This window comes from Chiloscyllium plagiosum, chromosome 19 (assembly GCF_004010195.1).
Source record: "Chiloscyllium plagiosum isolate BGI_BamShark_2017 chromosome 19, ASM401019v2, whole genome shotgun sequence".
Classification (NCBI taxonomy): Eukaryota; Metazoa; Chordata; class Chondrichthyes; order Orectolobiformes; family Hemiscylliidae; genus Chiloscyllium; species Chiloscyllium plagiosum.
Genome location: NC_057728.1, coordinates 68,575,948 through 68,590,105, shown reverse-complemented (window position 1 = coordinate 68,590,105; position 14,158 = coordinate 68,575,948). Strand labels below are relative to the sequence as shown.

The 14,158-nt window shown below is 47.3% G+C and overlaps 1 protein-coding gene across 3 annotated transcripts in view; it reads right to left on the bottom strand.

Moving 5' to 3' along the window:
* gucy1b1 (guanylate cyclase 1 soluble subunit beta 1) overlaps positions 1-14,158 on the bottom strand; it is a 194,181-nt gene that overhangs the window by 47,853 nt on the left and 132,170 nt on the right. For all 3 annotated transcript variants that reach the window (XM_043708804.1, XM_043708805.1, XM_043708806.1), the window contains one exon: positions 5,701-5,898. In XM_043708804.1, the coding sequence (XP_043564739.1) occupies positions 5,701-5,898 (198 nt within the window). The remainder of the gene's footprint in view (positions 1-5,700; positions 5,899-14,158) is intronic.

The following is a 14,158-nucleotide window of genomic DNA, read 5'->3' as shown; positions in this document are numbered from 1 at the left end:
AATTACAAATGTCTTGTCCCGCATTCTCAGCACATATTCCAAATGTGGAATGGGTTACGAATCAGATGTTGTAATTGCATTGACATTGCAATAGTCCAATCATAGTTGTGTGGTACCATCTGCTTTTGACACCATTACAACTCCTTTCATTGCAACTCACTTCCATTATATTGTCTTTGAGCATACGTTCAGGCCATCCTCAAGTTTACGCTGCCAAAATACCACCAACATGTCTCTTGGACAAGAATGCCCCAGCTGTCACACATTTCATTAGCATGTCAGCCTTCCATTTCTTCCTCTCCCACCAATGCAACCAGTACCCTTCCAACAACACACTCATTCAATTGGCTGAACTGGTTCAATCCTCCCACTTCCTTCAAACCAAAGAGGTAGCCATGGGATATGCCTGCCTCTTTGACGGGTATGTGCAACCATCCATCTTCCGCAGCTACACTGGCACCATTTCCCACCTTTTTCTCCGCTACATCGATGGCTGTATCAGCCCCACCTCATGCGGCCATGAGGAGGTTGAACAATTCATCACCTTCACGAATACCTTCGACCCTGACCTCACATTCACCTCGCCCATCTCGGACATGTCCCTCCCCTTCCTAGACCACTCCTTCTCTGGCAAACGACTCAACAAACCCAACAACTCCTACAGCTCCTGGGGTATACCTCCTCCCAATCCCTCTCCTTTAAAAACATCATCCCTTCCTCCTAATTCCTCTGCCTCCACCATAACTGCTCCCAGAAAGAGCAATTCCACTCCAGAACAACCCAGATGGCCTCCTACGTCAAGGACGACTTCCCTTCCCACGCAGTCAACGATGCCCTCCACAGCATCTCCTCCACTTCCAGCTCCTCTACCTTTGAACCCCACCCCTCCAATCGCAACAAGGACAGAACCACCCCGTCTCCACCTTCCACCACCACCCTCTGGATACAATGCATCATCTTTCACCATTTCTGCCACCTACAATCAGACCCCGCCACCGGAGATATATTTCCCTCCCCAACCCTTTCAGCATCCTGCAAAGACCATTCCCACCGCAAATCCCTCGTTAGGTCCATGCCCCTCCACCAGCCCATGCTCCCCTCCCAGCACTTTCTCTTGCTGCTGCAAGGTATGTAAAACCTGCACCCACACAACCCCCTCACATCCATCCAAGGTCCCAAAGGATCCTTCCACAGAGAGCAGAGATTTTCTTGCACATCCAAATGCCTCATCTACTATATCTGTTGCTCTCAATATGGTCTCCTCTACACTGGGGAGACAAGACGCCAACTTGAAGAACATTTCAGAGGACTTCCAGGTCACATGGGCCAATCAAGCCCACCGTCCTGTGGCTGAACACTTTAATTCCCCCTCTCACACCAACAATATGCAAGTCTTGGGCCTCCTCCACCGCCAAATCCAGCACCTGGAGGAAGAACGCATCATCTTCCACCTTGGAATGCTCCAACCACATGGGATGTGAATTTCACAGTTTCCTCATTCCCCCTCCTCCCACCTTATCCCAGATCCAACCCACCAACTTGGCACCACCCTCTTAAACCGTCGTATCTGTCCATCTTCCTTCCCATCTATCCACTCTATCTTCCATTCCGATCTATCACTTTCTCCCCCCACCTTCATCTACCTATCACATTCCCAGCTACCTTCCCGCAGCTAACCCCTGTCCCATTTATCTGTCAGCCCCTTCGACACCCCCTCTCATTCCTAATGAAGAGCTTATGCTAGAAACATCGACTCTCCTGCTCTTCGGATGCTGCCTGACCTGCTTTGCTTTTCCAGTGCCACACTTTTTGACTCTGGATATCAAACAATGATGAGTCAGAATATAGAAAAGAAATAGAGGGCTTGGTAACATGGTGCAATGATAACAACCTCTCTCTCAATGTCAGCAAAACTACAAAAATAGATAATTAACTTCAGAAAGAATGGAGGAGAGCATGCTCCCATCTACATCAACGGCCCTGAGGTGGGGAGGATCAAGAGCATCAAGTTCATTGAAGTGACAAAAACTGACAACCTGTCCTCGACCTCTCGTATAGAGATAACAGTCAAGAAGGCACAGCAACACCTCAGCTTCCACAGATGGATTCAGAAATTTGGAATATCCAGAAGGACACTCAACAACTTTGAGAGATACGCCATAGAAAGCATACTATCCTGGTGCACAATGGTCTTGTACAGCAGCTACTCTGGCCAGGACCATTATAAACGACAGAAGATTGTGTGTACAGCCCAGACCATCACAGAAGCCAACCTCCTATCCATGGATTCCATTTACAATTGTTGTTGCCACAGAAAGTATACCGACGTCATCAAAGACTTCTCCCACCCCAGTAAAAGTGTCCTCCAATCGCTCCCATCAGGCCGAAGATACAGAAGCTTGAACACACAAAAAAAACCACTCACACACACGTTCAAGAGTTCTTCCCTGTCATTATTAGACTGATGAATGGACTCTCTAACTTCAAATAATGCTGATCTTGCTACTGTTGATCTTGCTTTACACAGTTCCTGTCCAGTGTAATTTGAATGCCTCGCTCTAAGTGTCCTTTGATCTCTATGTCCTTGTTTGCTATGATCTGACTGTGTTGCTTGCAAAACTGACCTTTTCACTGTACTTAAGTACATGTGACTGCAGTAGAAAAATAGAAAATAGGTGCAGGAGTAGGCCGTTCGGCCCACTGAGCCTGCACCACTATTCAAATGATCATGACTGATCATACAAATTCAGTATCCCATTCCCGCTTTCTCTCCATACCCCTGATCCCTTGAGCCGCTAGGGCCACATCCAGCTGCCTCTTGAACATATCAAGTGAGCTGGCACCACATAGAGACATACAGCATAGAAACAGGCTCATTGCCCAAACTGGTGCATGCTGATTAAAATGTCTATCCATGCTAACCCCATTTCTCTGCACTTGACCTATATTCTTTTAAACCTTTCCTGTCCAACTATTTGTACAAATGCCTTTTAAATCTTGTTCATGTAACTGCCTCCACCACTTCCACAGCTCATTCCACATGTGTACCAAAAATAGTTGCCCTTCAGTTTCCCTTTTATTCTTTTCTCTCTTATCTTAAACTAATGCCCTCTAGTCCTCGATTCCCCATCCTCTCCATACCTCTCATGGTCTTATACATTTCTATAAGATCCCACTTTCAATCTCCTATGCTCTAAAGAGAAAAGTCCCAGCTGGTCTAACCTCTCCCTATAACTCAGACCCTTGACTCCTGGCAACATCCTTGTAAATTTCTTCTGCACGCTTTTAAATAACATTCCTCGTATAAAAAGGTGATTAAAACTTAACACAATACTCCAAGTGGGGTCTCACTAATGTTTGAGACAACTGCATCATAACTTTCCAACGTCTAGACTCAGTGCTCTGACTGATAAAGGCCGTTGTGCCAAAAGCCTTCTTTACTGTCCTGTGGGAGAGAATTCTACAGATTCAGAACTCTGTCGACAAATCTTTCATCTCAGTCCTAAATGGCTTGCCCTTTATTCTTAGACTGTGACCCCTACTTTTGGACTTCCCTAACACAGAGAACATTCTTCCCACATCTCGCTTGTCCAGTCCCATCAGGATTGTATATGTTCCTCTGAGATTCCCGTTATTCTTCTAAATTTCAGTGAGTACAAGCCAGTATTTCTTCATATGTCAGCCCTGCCATCCTGGGAATCATCTGGTGAACAAAACTGCACACATTACTCAAGGTGTGGCCTCACCCATAAGGCCCTGTATAACTGCAGCAAGACATCCCTACTCCTAAACTCAAATCCTCTCGCTATGAAGGCCAACATACCACTAGCTTTCTCGCTACTTGGTGCACTTGCATTATAACCTTCAGTAACTATTCCACTATGATACCAGGTCGCACTGGACCTCACCTTTTTCCTAACTACCACCATTCAGATAATAAATCTGCCTTCCTGCTTTTGTCACCAAAGTGGATAACCACACATTTATCAATATTATTTTGCACTTATCAAGTATTTTTCCACTCTGTCAGCCTGACCAAGTCACCCTGCAGCCTCTTAGTATCCTCCTCAGAGCACACACTGCCATCCAGCTTAGTATCATCTGTAAACTTGGAGATGAGGCCTTCAATTCCTTCGTACAAATTATTAATGTATATTGTGAACAGCTAGATTCCCAGCACTGAACTCTGTGGCACACTTGTCACGGCCTGGCACTCTAAAAAGCATCAGTTTATTCTAATTCTTAGCTTCCTCTCTGCTGACTATTTCTCTATCCATGTCAATATATCACCTCTGATATCATCAGCTTTCATTTTCTTTCCTAATCTCTTGCATGCAACTGTGGCAGAAGTCTTTTGAAAGTTAAGATACACAACGTGAACTGATCCTCTCTTGTCCACTCATTTAGTCACATCCACAAAATACACCAGAATGTCAAGCATGATTTCTCTTTCATGAATCCATGATGACTAGGACCGATTCTCATTCCTCTCCAAATGCTCAGTTATTATATTTTAATAATTGACTCCAACATTCTCCCACAACCGATAGCAGGTGAACATAATTGTCAATTTTCTCTCTCCTTCCTTTTATAAACAGTGGAGTTTATAAACCAGTCCAGTGGAACTCTTCCAGAGTCTACAGAATGCTCGAAAATGACCACCAATGCGTACACTATTTCTAAGGCCATTTCCTTATGTACTCAGATGCAGAGCACCAGGCCCTGAGGACTTATCAGGTATTAATCCCATCAATTTCTCTAATACTATTTCCTGACTAGTAAGGATTTCCTTCAGTGCTTGACATTCTGACCCCGAGCATTTCCTGAAGATTTTTTGTGAAGACACATCCAAAGTATTTGATCAGCTGGGTCTGCCATCTCTTTGTTGTCCATTACAAATTCACCTGATTTTAACTTCAAGGGATCTACATTTGTCTTCACCAATCTTTTTTCTCTTCACATATCTATAGAAGTTTTTGCAGTCAGTTTTTCTCTTTCGAATTAAACCTGTTATTCTCCTCTGCTGAATTTTAAATTGCTCCTAATCCTCAGGTCTGCTACTTTTTCTGGCTAATTTCTACACCTCCTCTTTGGTTTTCCCTCGTTAGCCAAGGCTGAGCCACCTTCGCTGTTTTACTCTTACATCAGATAGGAATGGAAATCAAATCAAACTCAGGAATAACTCATACAATGAGTTATGGCATACAGTGGGAAAGAACTTTTTAATCTATCATGGCTGTAGCAGCTCAGTGAATGAGTTACCAATTAGTCCCAGTCATCTACTCTTGGCCCTATAAATTTTCTTCATCAAATGTATATCTAATGCCCTTTTGAAGGTTAGCATTGAATTTGCTTCCACCTCACCTCTAGATTATGCATTCCAAATAACTTGCTGAATCAAACATTTCTCAAGTTCATGCTGGCTTTTTTGAAAATTATTCTAAATCTAAGAGCTCTTGCTAGTGGAATAAAAGATTCTTTCTCCTTGCTATAATCAAAATTCCTCAATTTTTAGCATCTCTATTAAATCAAATCTCAACGTTCTCCCAGTATATGATCTGCTAAAGAGAAAAGTCTGAGTCTCTCTCAGCTGTCCAGATAACACAGTTCCCTTATTCAACGTACTCTCAGCTGTTAGCTTGAAAAATTGTGATATTAATGACAAGACGCATACGAACCCTCTTCCTGATGGTAGCTTACCTGTCTGTCTTTTTCTTTTCATCTTCTAATTCTCGAAGTGTATGTTGTAGCCGATCAGTCAAAATTTCTAGTTCCTGTGTGAGTTTGTACTCTTCTCTGAATTGCTCACCAAGCAAAACAAGATCTCGTGTTGCATCATGTAGTGGGATGTCACTGAGATAAAGGCCTCTCCTGGTTAGATCATCCAGGTTCATCACACTGAATTGAATTTGAGATGATGTTTTAATTATTGAAGAATTTGGTAAAGTGAAAAATGTCACTCGTACTGAAATTTCCAAACCAGTACTACAATACTTTGGAAAGGCAATGCAAAATATTTAAAAGTTCACTTTCTGCCAACATTTTATCACAGTACATTAGCCATCTCAAAGCAGTTAACACTGTTGGAACAGATCATCTATTGCTGTGTACTCAACAAAGAGAGCAAGGAATACAACTCAAAATTTGTCCTTTGCAAAATGCCTCTGTATTGCAGGATTCCAGTTTGTGTGACTGGATTGATAATTGATTTAAGAACAGAAAACACAGTAGCAATAAACTTCAATAAGGAGTGCAACTATAAGAGCACAACAGATAGGAGCAGAGGGAGGCCATTCAGCCCATCAGGTTTGTTCCACCATTCAATGAAAACATGGCTGATGTGATAATCCTGAACTCTGCGTTCCTGCCTTATCCCCAGAAACCAAGATTCCTTTAATGATTAGAAATATGTCAATCATTGGATAGGGATGAAGATAACAGGAACTGATGAGAGGTTTTATGATGGGCTGTTATGTGAGTAGAATTACGCTGAGTCAATCAGGTTTGCTAACAGGTAAAGTTGCAGGAATTTACTAACTGCTGACTCTTCCCAATAATGCATGCATTTGGACAAAACATTCAGGATCAGTAACCTGCACGGATAATTACAAAATACACTTGGCACTGAGACCTGTGTATTAAGATCCCAAGAATGTGTTTTTTTAGCAGAACCTTGAAGATTAACACTGCAGGAAACATAGTGAAGTGGGTCGAAAAGAGTTTCAGTGTAGCCAGCTGCCAACTTCCTCGAGCCAACATTTGGAGTTAATGACAGAAAACACAGTTGAAAAAGAAAGTGATTGAGGTATCTCGAGCAGTTCGACATCTTCTAAGGTAGCAGCAACAGACTGGACAGCGTACAGGCTTTTGTGCCTGGGCTTGTCAGACTCATTTGCAACTATTTTCTTCTTCTTACCATCTCAACCTTCACTTTTCGCTCAAACTTACCTGATAAAGACAACTCTTTAGCAGGAGCCAACTTTGAGAGATTTTGCAAAGATGGCAGAACTTTCAGAGGTAGCATGGCTACAGAAAGGGTTGGTGAGCTTGGAAAGCCATGAGCAGAACGCTCTATGCAGAAAGGAATAGATGGGGAAGCTGGAAGTGTGACACTGATAGCAGCATGGTGTGGGCCAGGAGTGGAACAATGACAGCAGCATGGTGTGGGCCAGGATTGGGACACTGACAGCAGCATGGTGTGGGCTGGGAGTCGGACACTGACAGCAGCGTGGTGTGGGCCGGGAGAGGGACACTGACAGCAGCATGGTGTGGGCCGGGAAGCTGGGAATGGGACACTGACAGCAGCATGGTGTGGGCTGGGAATGGGACACTGACAGCAGCATGGTGTGGGCCGGGAGAGGGACACTGACAGCAACATGGTGTGGTCCGGGAAACTGGGAGTGGGACAGCAACATGGTGTGGTCCGGGAAACTGGGAGTGGGACACTGACAGCAGCATGGTTTGAGCTGGGAGTAGGATACTGACAGCAGTATGGTGTGGGCCGGGAGAGGGACACTGACAGCAGCATGGTGTGGGCCGAGAAACTGGGAGTGGGACACTGACAGCAACATGGTGTGGTCCGGGAAACTGGGAGTGGGACACTGACAGCAGCATGGTTTGAGCTGGGAGAGGGACACTGACAGCAGCATGGTGTGGGCCGAGAAACTGGGAGTGGGACACTGACAGCAGCATGGTGTGGGCCGGGAGTGGGACACTGACAGCAGCATAGTGTGGGCCGGGAGTAGGATACAGACAGCAGCACGGTGTGGGCCGGGAGTGGGACACTGACAGCAGCATGGTGTGGGCCGGGAAACTGGGAGTGGGACACTGACAGCAGCATGGTGTGGGCCGGGAGAGGGACACTGACAGCAGCATGGTGTGGGCCGCGAGTGGGACACTGACAGCAGCATGGAGTGGGCCGGGAGTGGGACACTGACAGCAGGTTGGTGTGGGCCGGGAGTAGGATACCGACAGCAGGTTGGTGTGGGCCAGGAGTGGGACACTGACAGCAGCGCGGCGTGGGCCGGGAGTGGGACACTGACAGCAGCGTGGCGTGGGCCGGGAGTGGGACACTGACAGCAGCGTGGTGTGGGCCGGGAGTGGGACACTGACAGCAGCGTGGTGTGGGCCGGGAGTGGGACACTGACAGCAGCATGGTGTGGGCCGGGAAGCTGGGAATGGGACACTGATAGCAGAATGATCTGAACCAGGAGGCTGAGAGTGGGACACTGACAGCAGCATTGTGCGGGCTGGGAAACTGGGAGTGGGACACTGACAGCAGCGTGGTGTGGGCCGGGAAGCTGGGAATGGGACACTGATAGCAGAATGATCTGAACCAGGAGGCTGAGAGTGGGACACTGACAGCAGCATTGTGCGGGCTGGGAAACTGGGAGTGGGACACTGACAGCAGCATGGTGCAGGCCGGGAAACTGGGAGTGGGACACTGACAGGAGCATGGTGTGGGATGGGAGAGGGACACTGACAGCAGCACGGTGTGGGCCGGGAGAGGGACACTAACAGCAGGTTGGTATGGGCCGGGAGTGGGACACTGACAGCAGCATGGTGTGGGCCGGGAATGGGACACTGACAGCAGCATGGTGTGGGTCGGAAGTGGGCCAATGACAACAGCATGGTGTGGGCCGAGAGAAGGACACTAACAGCAGAATGGTGTGGGCCGGGAAACTGGGAGTGGGACTCTGATAGCAGCATGGTGTGGGCCAGGAATGGGATACTGACAGCAGCATGGTTTCGGCACTGAGAGGGACACTGACAGCAGTATGGTGTGGGCCGGGAGAGGGACACTGACAGCAGGTTGGTGTGGGCCGGGAAGCTGGGAATGGGACACTGACAGCTGCATGGAGTGGGCCAGGCGTGGGATACTGACAGCAGCATGGTTTCGGCACTGAGAGGGACACTGACAACAGTATGGTGTGGGCCGGGAGAGGGACACTGACAGCAGCATGGTGTGGGCCGGGAGAGGGACACTGACAGCAGCATGGTGTGGGGCGGGAGAGGGACACTGACAGCAGCATGGTGTGGGGCGGGAGAGGGACACTCACAGCAGCATGGTGTGGGGCGGGAGAGGGACACTCACAGCAGCATGGTGTGGGCCGGTAGAGGGACACTCACAGCAGCATGGTGTGGGCCACGAGTGGGACTCTGACAGCAGCATATGGGGGCCTGGAGTGGGACACTGACAGCAGCATGGTGTAGGCCGGGAGAGGGACACTGACAGCAGCATATGGGGGCCTGGAGTGGGACACTGACAGCAGCGTGGTGTAGGCCAGGAGTAGGATACCGACAGCAGCATGGTGTGGGCCGGGAGTGGGACACTGACAGCAGCATGGTGTGGGCCGGGAGTAGGATACCGACAGCAGCACGGTGTGGGCCGGGAGTGGGACACTGACAGCAGCATGGTGTGGGCCGGGAATCTGGGAGTGGGACACTGACAGCAGCACGGTGTGGGCCGGGAGTGGGACACTGACAGCAGCATGGTGTGGGCCGGGTGTGGGACACTGACAGCAGCATGGTGTGGGCCGGGAAACTGGAAGAGGGACACTCACAGCAGCATGGTGTGGGCCGGGAAACTGGAAGAGGGACACTGACAGCAGCGTGGTGTGGGCCGGGAAACTGGGAATGGGACACTGACAGCAGCATGGTGTGGGCCGGGTGTGGAACACTGACAGCAGCATGGTTTGGCCGGGTGTGGGACACTGACAGCAACATGGTGTGGGCCGGGAATGGGACACTGACAGCAGCATGGTGTGGGCCGGCAGAGGGACACTGACAGCAGCATGGTGTGGGCCGGGAAACTGGGAGTGGGACACTGACAGCAGCATGGTTTGAGCTGGGAGTGGGACCCTGACAGCAGCATGGTTTGAGCTGGGAGTGGAATACTGACAGCAGCATGGTGTGGGCCACGAAAGGGACACCCACAGCAGCATGGTGTGGGCCACGAAAGGGACACCCACAGCAGCATGGTGTGGGCCACTGACAGCAGCATGGTGTGGGCCGGGAGAGGGACACTGACAGCAGCATGGTGTGGGCCGGGAGAGGGACACTGACAGCAACATGGTGTGGGCCGGGAGTGGGACACTGACAGCAGGTTGGTGTGGGCCGGGAGTGGGACACTGACAGCAGCATGGTATGGGTCGGAAGTGGGCCACTGACAGTAGCATGGTGTGGGCCGGGAGAAGGACACTAACAGCAGAATGGTGTGGGCTGGGAAATTGGGAGTGGGACTCTGATAGCAGCATGGTGTGGGCCAGGCGTGGGATACTGACAGCAGCATGGTTTCGGCACTGAGAGGGACACTCACAGCAGTATGGTGTGGGCCGGGAGAGGGACACTCACAGCAGCATGGTGTGGGCCGGGAGAGGGACACTCACAGCAGCATGGTGTGGGCCGGGAGAGGGACACTGACAGCAGCATGGTGTGGGCCGGGAGAGGGACACTCACAGCAACATGGTGTGGGTCGGGAGTGAGACACAGCAGCATGGAATGGGACGAGATAGGGACTCTGACAGCAGCATGGTGCGGGCCGGGTGTGGGACACTCACAGCAGCATGGAATGGGACGAGAGAGGGACTCTGACAGCAGCATGGTGCGGGCCGGGTGTGGGACACTGACAGCAGCATGGTGTGGGCCGGGAAGCTGGGAGTGTGACACTGACAGCAGCATGGTGTGGGCCGGGAGTGGGATACTGACAGCAGAATGATGTGGGCAGGGAAGCTGGGAGTGGGACACTCTGGTGTATGCTGTTGCAGCAGAGAAGGAAAAATTGAACTTTAATGTTTAAAAAAATTTTATTCTTTGAATGGCACTTATGTACGAATGACAGTACACACCTTCCACTTCTTTTATATTGAATGCATGAGGCAATAAATGGTATTCATTCATTTTTCAATGAATCAATTATTAATCAAGTTTTATAGTGCTCCAAGAGTCTTCGCTCTATCTTTGTCTATGTATATTCTGTTGTCTTTCAGAGACAGGCAACCAAATTTTGCATTCCTGGCATATCATTGGTAAGAAGTAGTGTTAAGTTACTCCAACAGTGGTGTTAGTAATGTTTGATTGCTGGAGTAAATGGGTGCGGGAAGGAGGAGGGAGACCTTTGGTAGTGAGAAAGACACACAACATAACAGCAGACACGTGAAACAAGGTAGCACCAACAGAACACTGGGTCCAGGGGCCTCTGGCTCCAAAGGGTTTCTCCAAATGAGTTTTGAGAAGATTTGTAGCTCACGTTGAGGTTTTGGATGTAGGTTTGCTCGCTGAGCTGCAAAGTTCATTTCCAGACATTTTGTTACCTTACTAGGTAACATGTTCAGTGGGCCCATGCGAAGCAATACTGAAAATTCCTTCTTTCTATTTATAAATTTAAGAGTCAGGAGTCAGAGAAAGAGGGAGCAAGGACAAAAGCAAAAGGTAGAAAAGGGAATCAGAAAAGTGATAGGCAGAGAAACCGAGGACATAACTGAAACAGGTCTATTGAGAAAAACACTGGAAAGGAGACTAACAGTGTTGAAAAGACATGCTTGCAGGCTTTGTGATATAATACACATAGCATTTGCAATATAGTGGGTGACCTAATCACGTAGATAGATGTAAACAAGTTCGATATAACTGGAATTACGGAGACATGGCTATAAGGTGACCAGGGCCGGGAACTGCATGTCCCAGGGTATTCAGTATTTAGGAAAAACAGGCAAAAAGGAAAAAGGTGGTTGAGTATTATTGCTGGTTAAAGAGGAAGTTATCACAATAGTGAGAAAGAATATTCACTCTGACAATGTAAAGTCTCTATGAATAGATTTGAGAATTATCAAGAGGCAAAAACCATTACTGGGTGTCAGAGGCAGAGACCGAGACCCAAACTGCAGTGGTGATGTTGGGAATGGCATTGAACAGGAAATGAGAGATGCATGTGATGAGGGAATATCGGTGATCATGGGTGATTTTAATCTGTACATAGATTAGCCACAATGCTGTAGAAGATGAATTCCTGAAGTGTATACAGGATGGCTTTCTTGACCAATATGTGGAGGAACCAACCAGAGAGCAAGTTATCTTAGACTGGGTAATTTGTAATAAGAAGGGAATCATTGCCAATCTAGCTTTGCGAGACCCCTTAGGGTTGAGTGACCATGACATAATAGAATGCTCTTTATCAAGACGGAGATAATTGTTGATTCAGAGACTAGGGTTCTGAATCTTAATCAAGGAAACTATAAAGATATGAGGTCGAATTGGCCTTGAAAGATCAGCGAGAGTTACTTAAGGGGATGACAGTGGATAGGCATTGTCATTCAGGGAAGGCGTGGGGAACTGCAACAACTATTTTTTTCCTGTCTGGCACAAAAGCAAAATGAGTAAGAGAGCCACTCCATGGCTCACATAGGAAACCGAGATAGTATCCAATCTAAGGAAGCTGTATACATTGGTCAAGAAAAATAATAAGTCTGAGGAGTTATTTAGGAGCAGTTTAGAATTCAGCAAAGACCGACCGAGGGATTGATTAATAGGGAAAAATCCTATACGAAAATAAACTTGCACAGAGCATTTCTATAGGTATGTGAAGAGAAGGAGATTGGTGAAAACAAATGTAGGTACCCTACAGACAGGAACGGGGCAAACGTATATTAGGAGACAAAGAAATAGCTGAGCAGCTGATTACATATTTTGCTTGTTATGGACTGGACCAGACCTTCTCAAGAAAGTAGCCCGGACCCTAACGTTGCTCGTTGTTTTAAGCAGGTGTAAGTGGATATTCCACGAGGGTTGCAGCTGGCCAAACCACTTAGTTGTTTTAAACAAAACAGAATTTATTTACAAGATTACTGAATGAAACACAAACAGTAGAGAATAGAATATAGAATAACTTAACCTGTCTGAAAACCCAATTTAATGATGCTGTTCCAAATACTTACGACAATCCTCATAAACACCCCTTGGCACAAAAGGTAAAATCAAACACAGGGTCTTACAGGAGAGATGTCAGAGAGAGGGGGATCAGCATGGAGCTGTTTCTTTGGCTCCAGCAGCTTCACAACTGGCTGCCTGCTTTCAGTGAACAGCCAGACTGCTAGATTAAAGACCATGGATTGGGGGAAGTCCATTGAGATGGATAGAAAGCTGATTGGCAGGGAGGAAACAACGAGTTGAAATTAATGGGTCCTTTTCCAATTGGCAGGCAGTAACTAGCGGGATGCCACAGGGATTGGTTCTGGGACCCCAGTTATTCATTATATACATTTGGATGAGGGGATAAAAAATATATCTCAAAGTTTCCTGTTAGGAAAGGTTTTTACTCACTGGGGTTTACCAAGGAATATTGAATCAGCTCAAGAATGCATTTTACAGCCCAAAGGATGCAGAATGTCATGACATTGCTAGGATAAATACAGGTTTCATATATCCTATACACTCCAATCCAGTGAGAAGTTGAAAGGATGAATTAAACTTTGAAAATAAGCTGGCCAAAATGGTGCAGCAACACCAGACCACTTGACTAACGATGCTTCCTTATTGTTGTTGATGATAAGCAGCTTCCACAGGATTTACCCATTACAGGTTGATGACAGGTCAAGAGATGCATGGTCTGAAGCCACTGCTAGGATTAGACCTATCTGAGCCAGAAGTAATGAAAGGTAAGTGGATACAACAGCTGATTGAGAGTGTAAAAGAAGCAAATTATATGGCTGTAAATAATATGGGAAGGAAAAAACAGTGGAGCAAGACCCACTTTGGCTCCAAGACAAAGCCAATGGAGCTGCAGGTGGGACAACAACTAATGATGCTGTATATCAAACAATATCCTTCCTTGGCCCTAGATTTGCAGAACCATGAGGAGACAAACAAAAAGCAAGTTCATCAGTCTGCAGGGTAATAACAGCCCCCAACAAGAGTGGTTGGTATCATGTTAACCAGTGAAAACGATGTGGAGGGGGGCAAGGACACAGGATAATTATCAACACTCACACATAATGTTTGAAGAATGTCATGTCCCAGAATTAAGAAACTTAGGGAGGAACTGGTTTTGGAATCAGACCAGGGAATCACGGGACCAGAGCAACCTGACGAAAATGCAAATCAGACCAGTGCACCATTATCTCCCGACCCCTCAGGCTCACCAATGGAAATAAAAGCAAAGGAA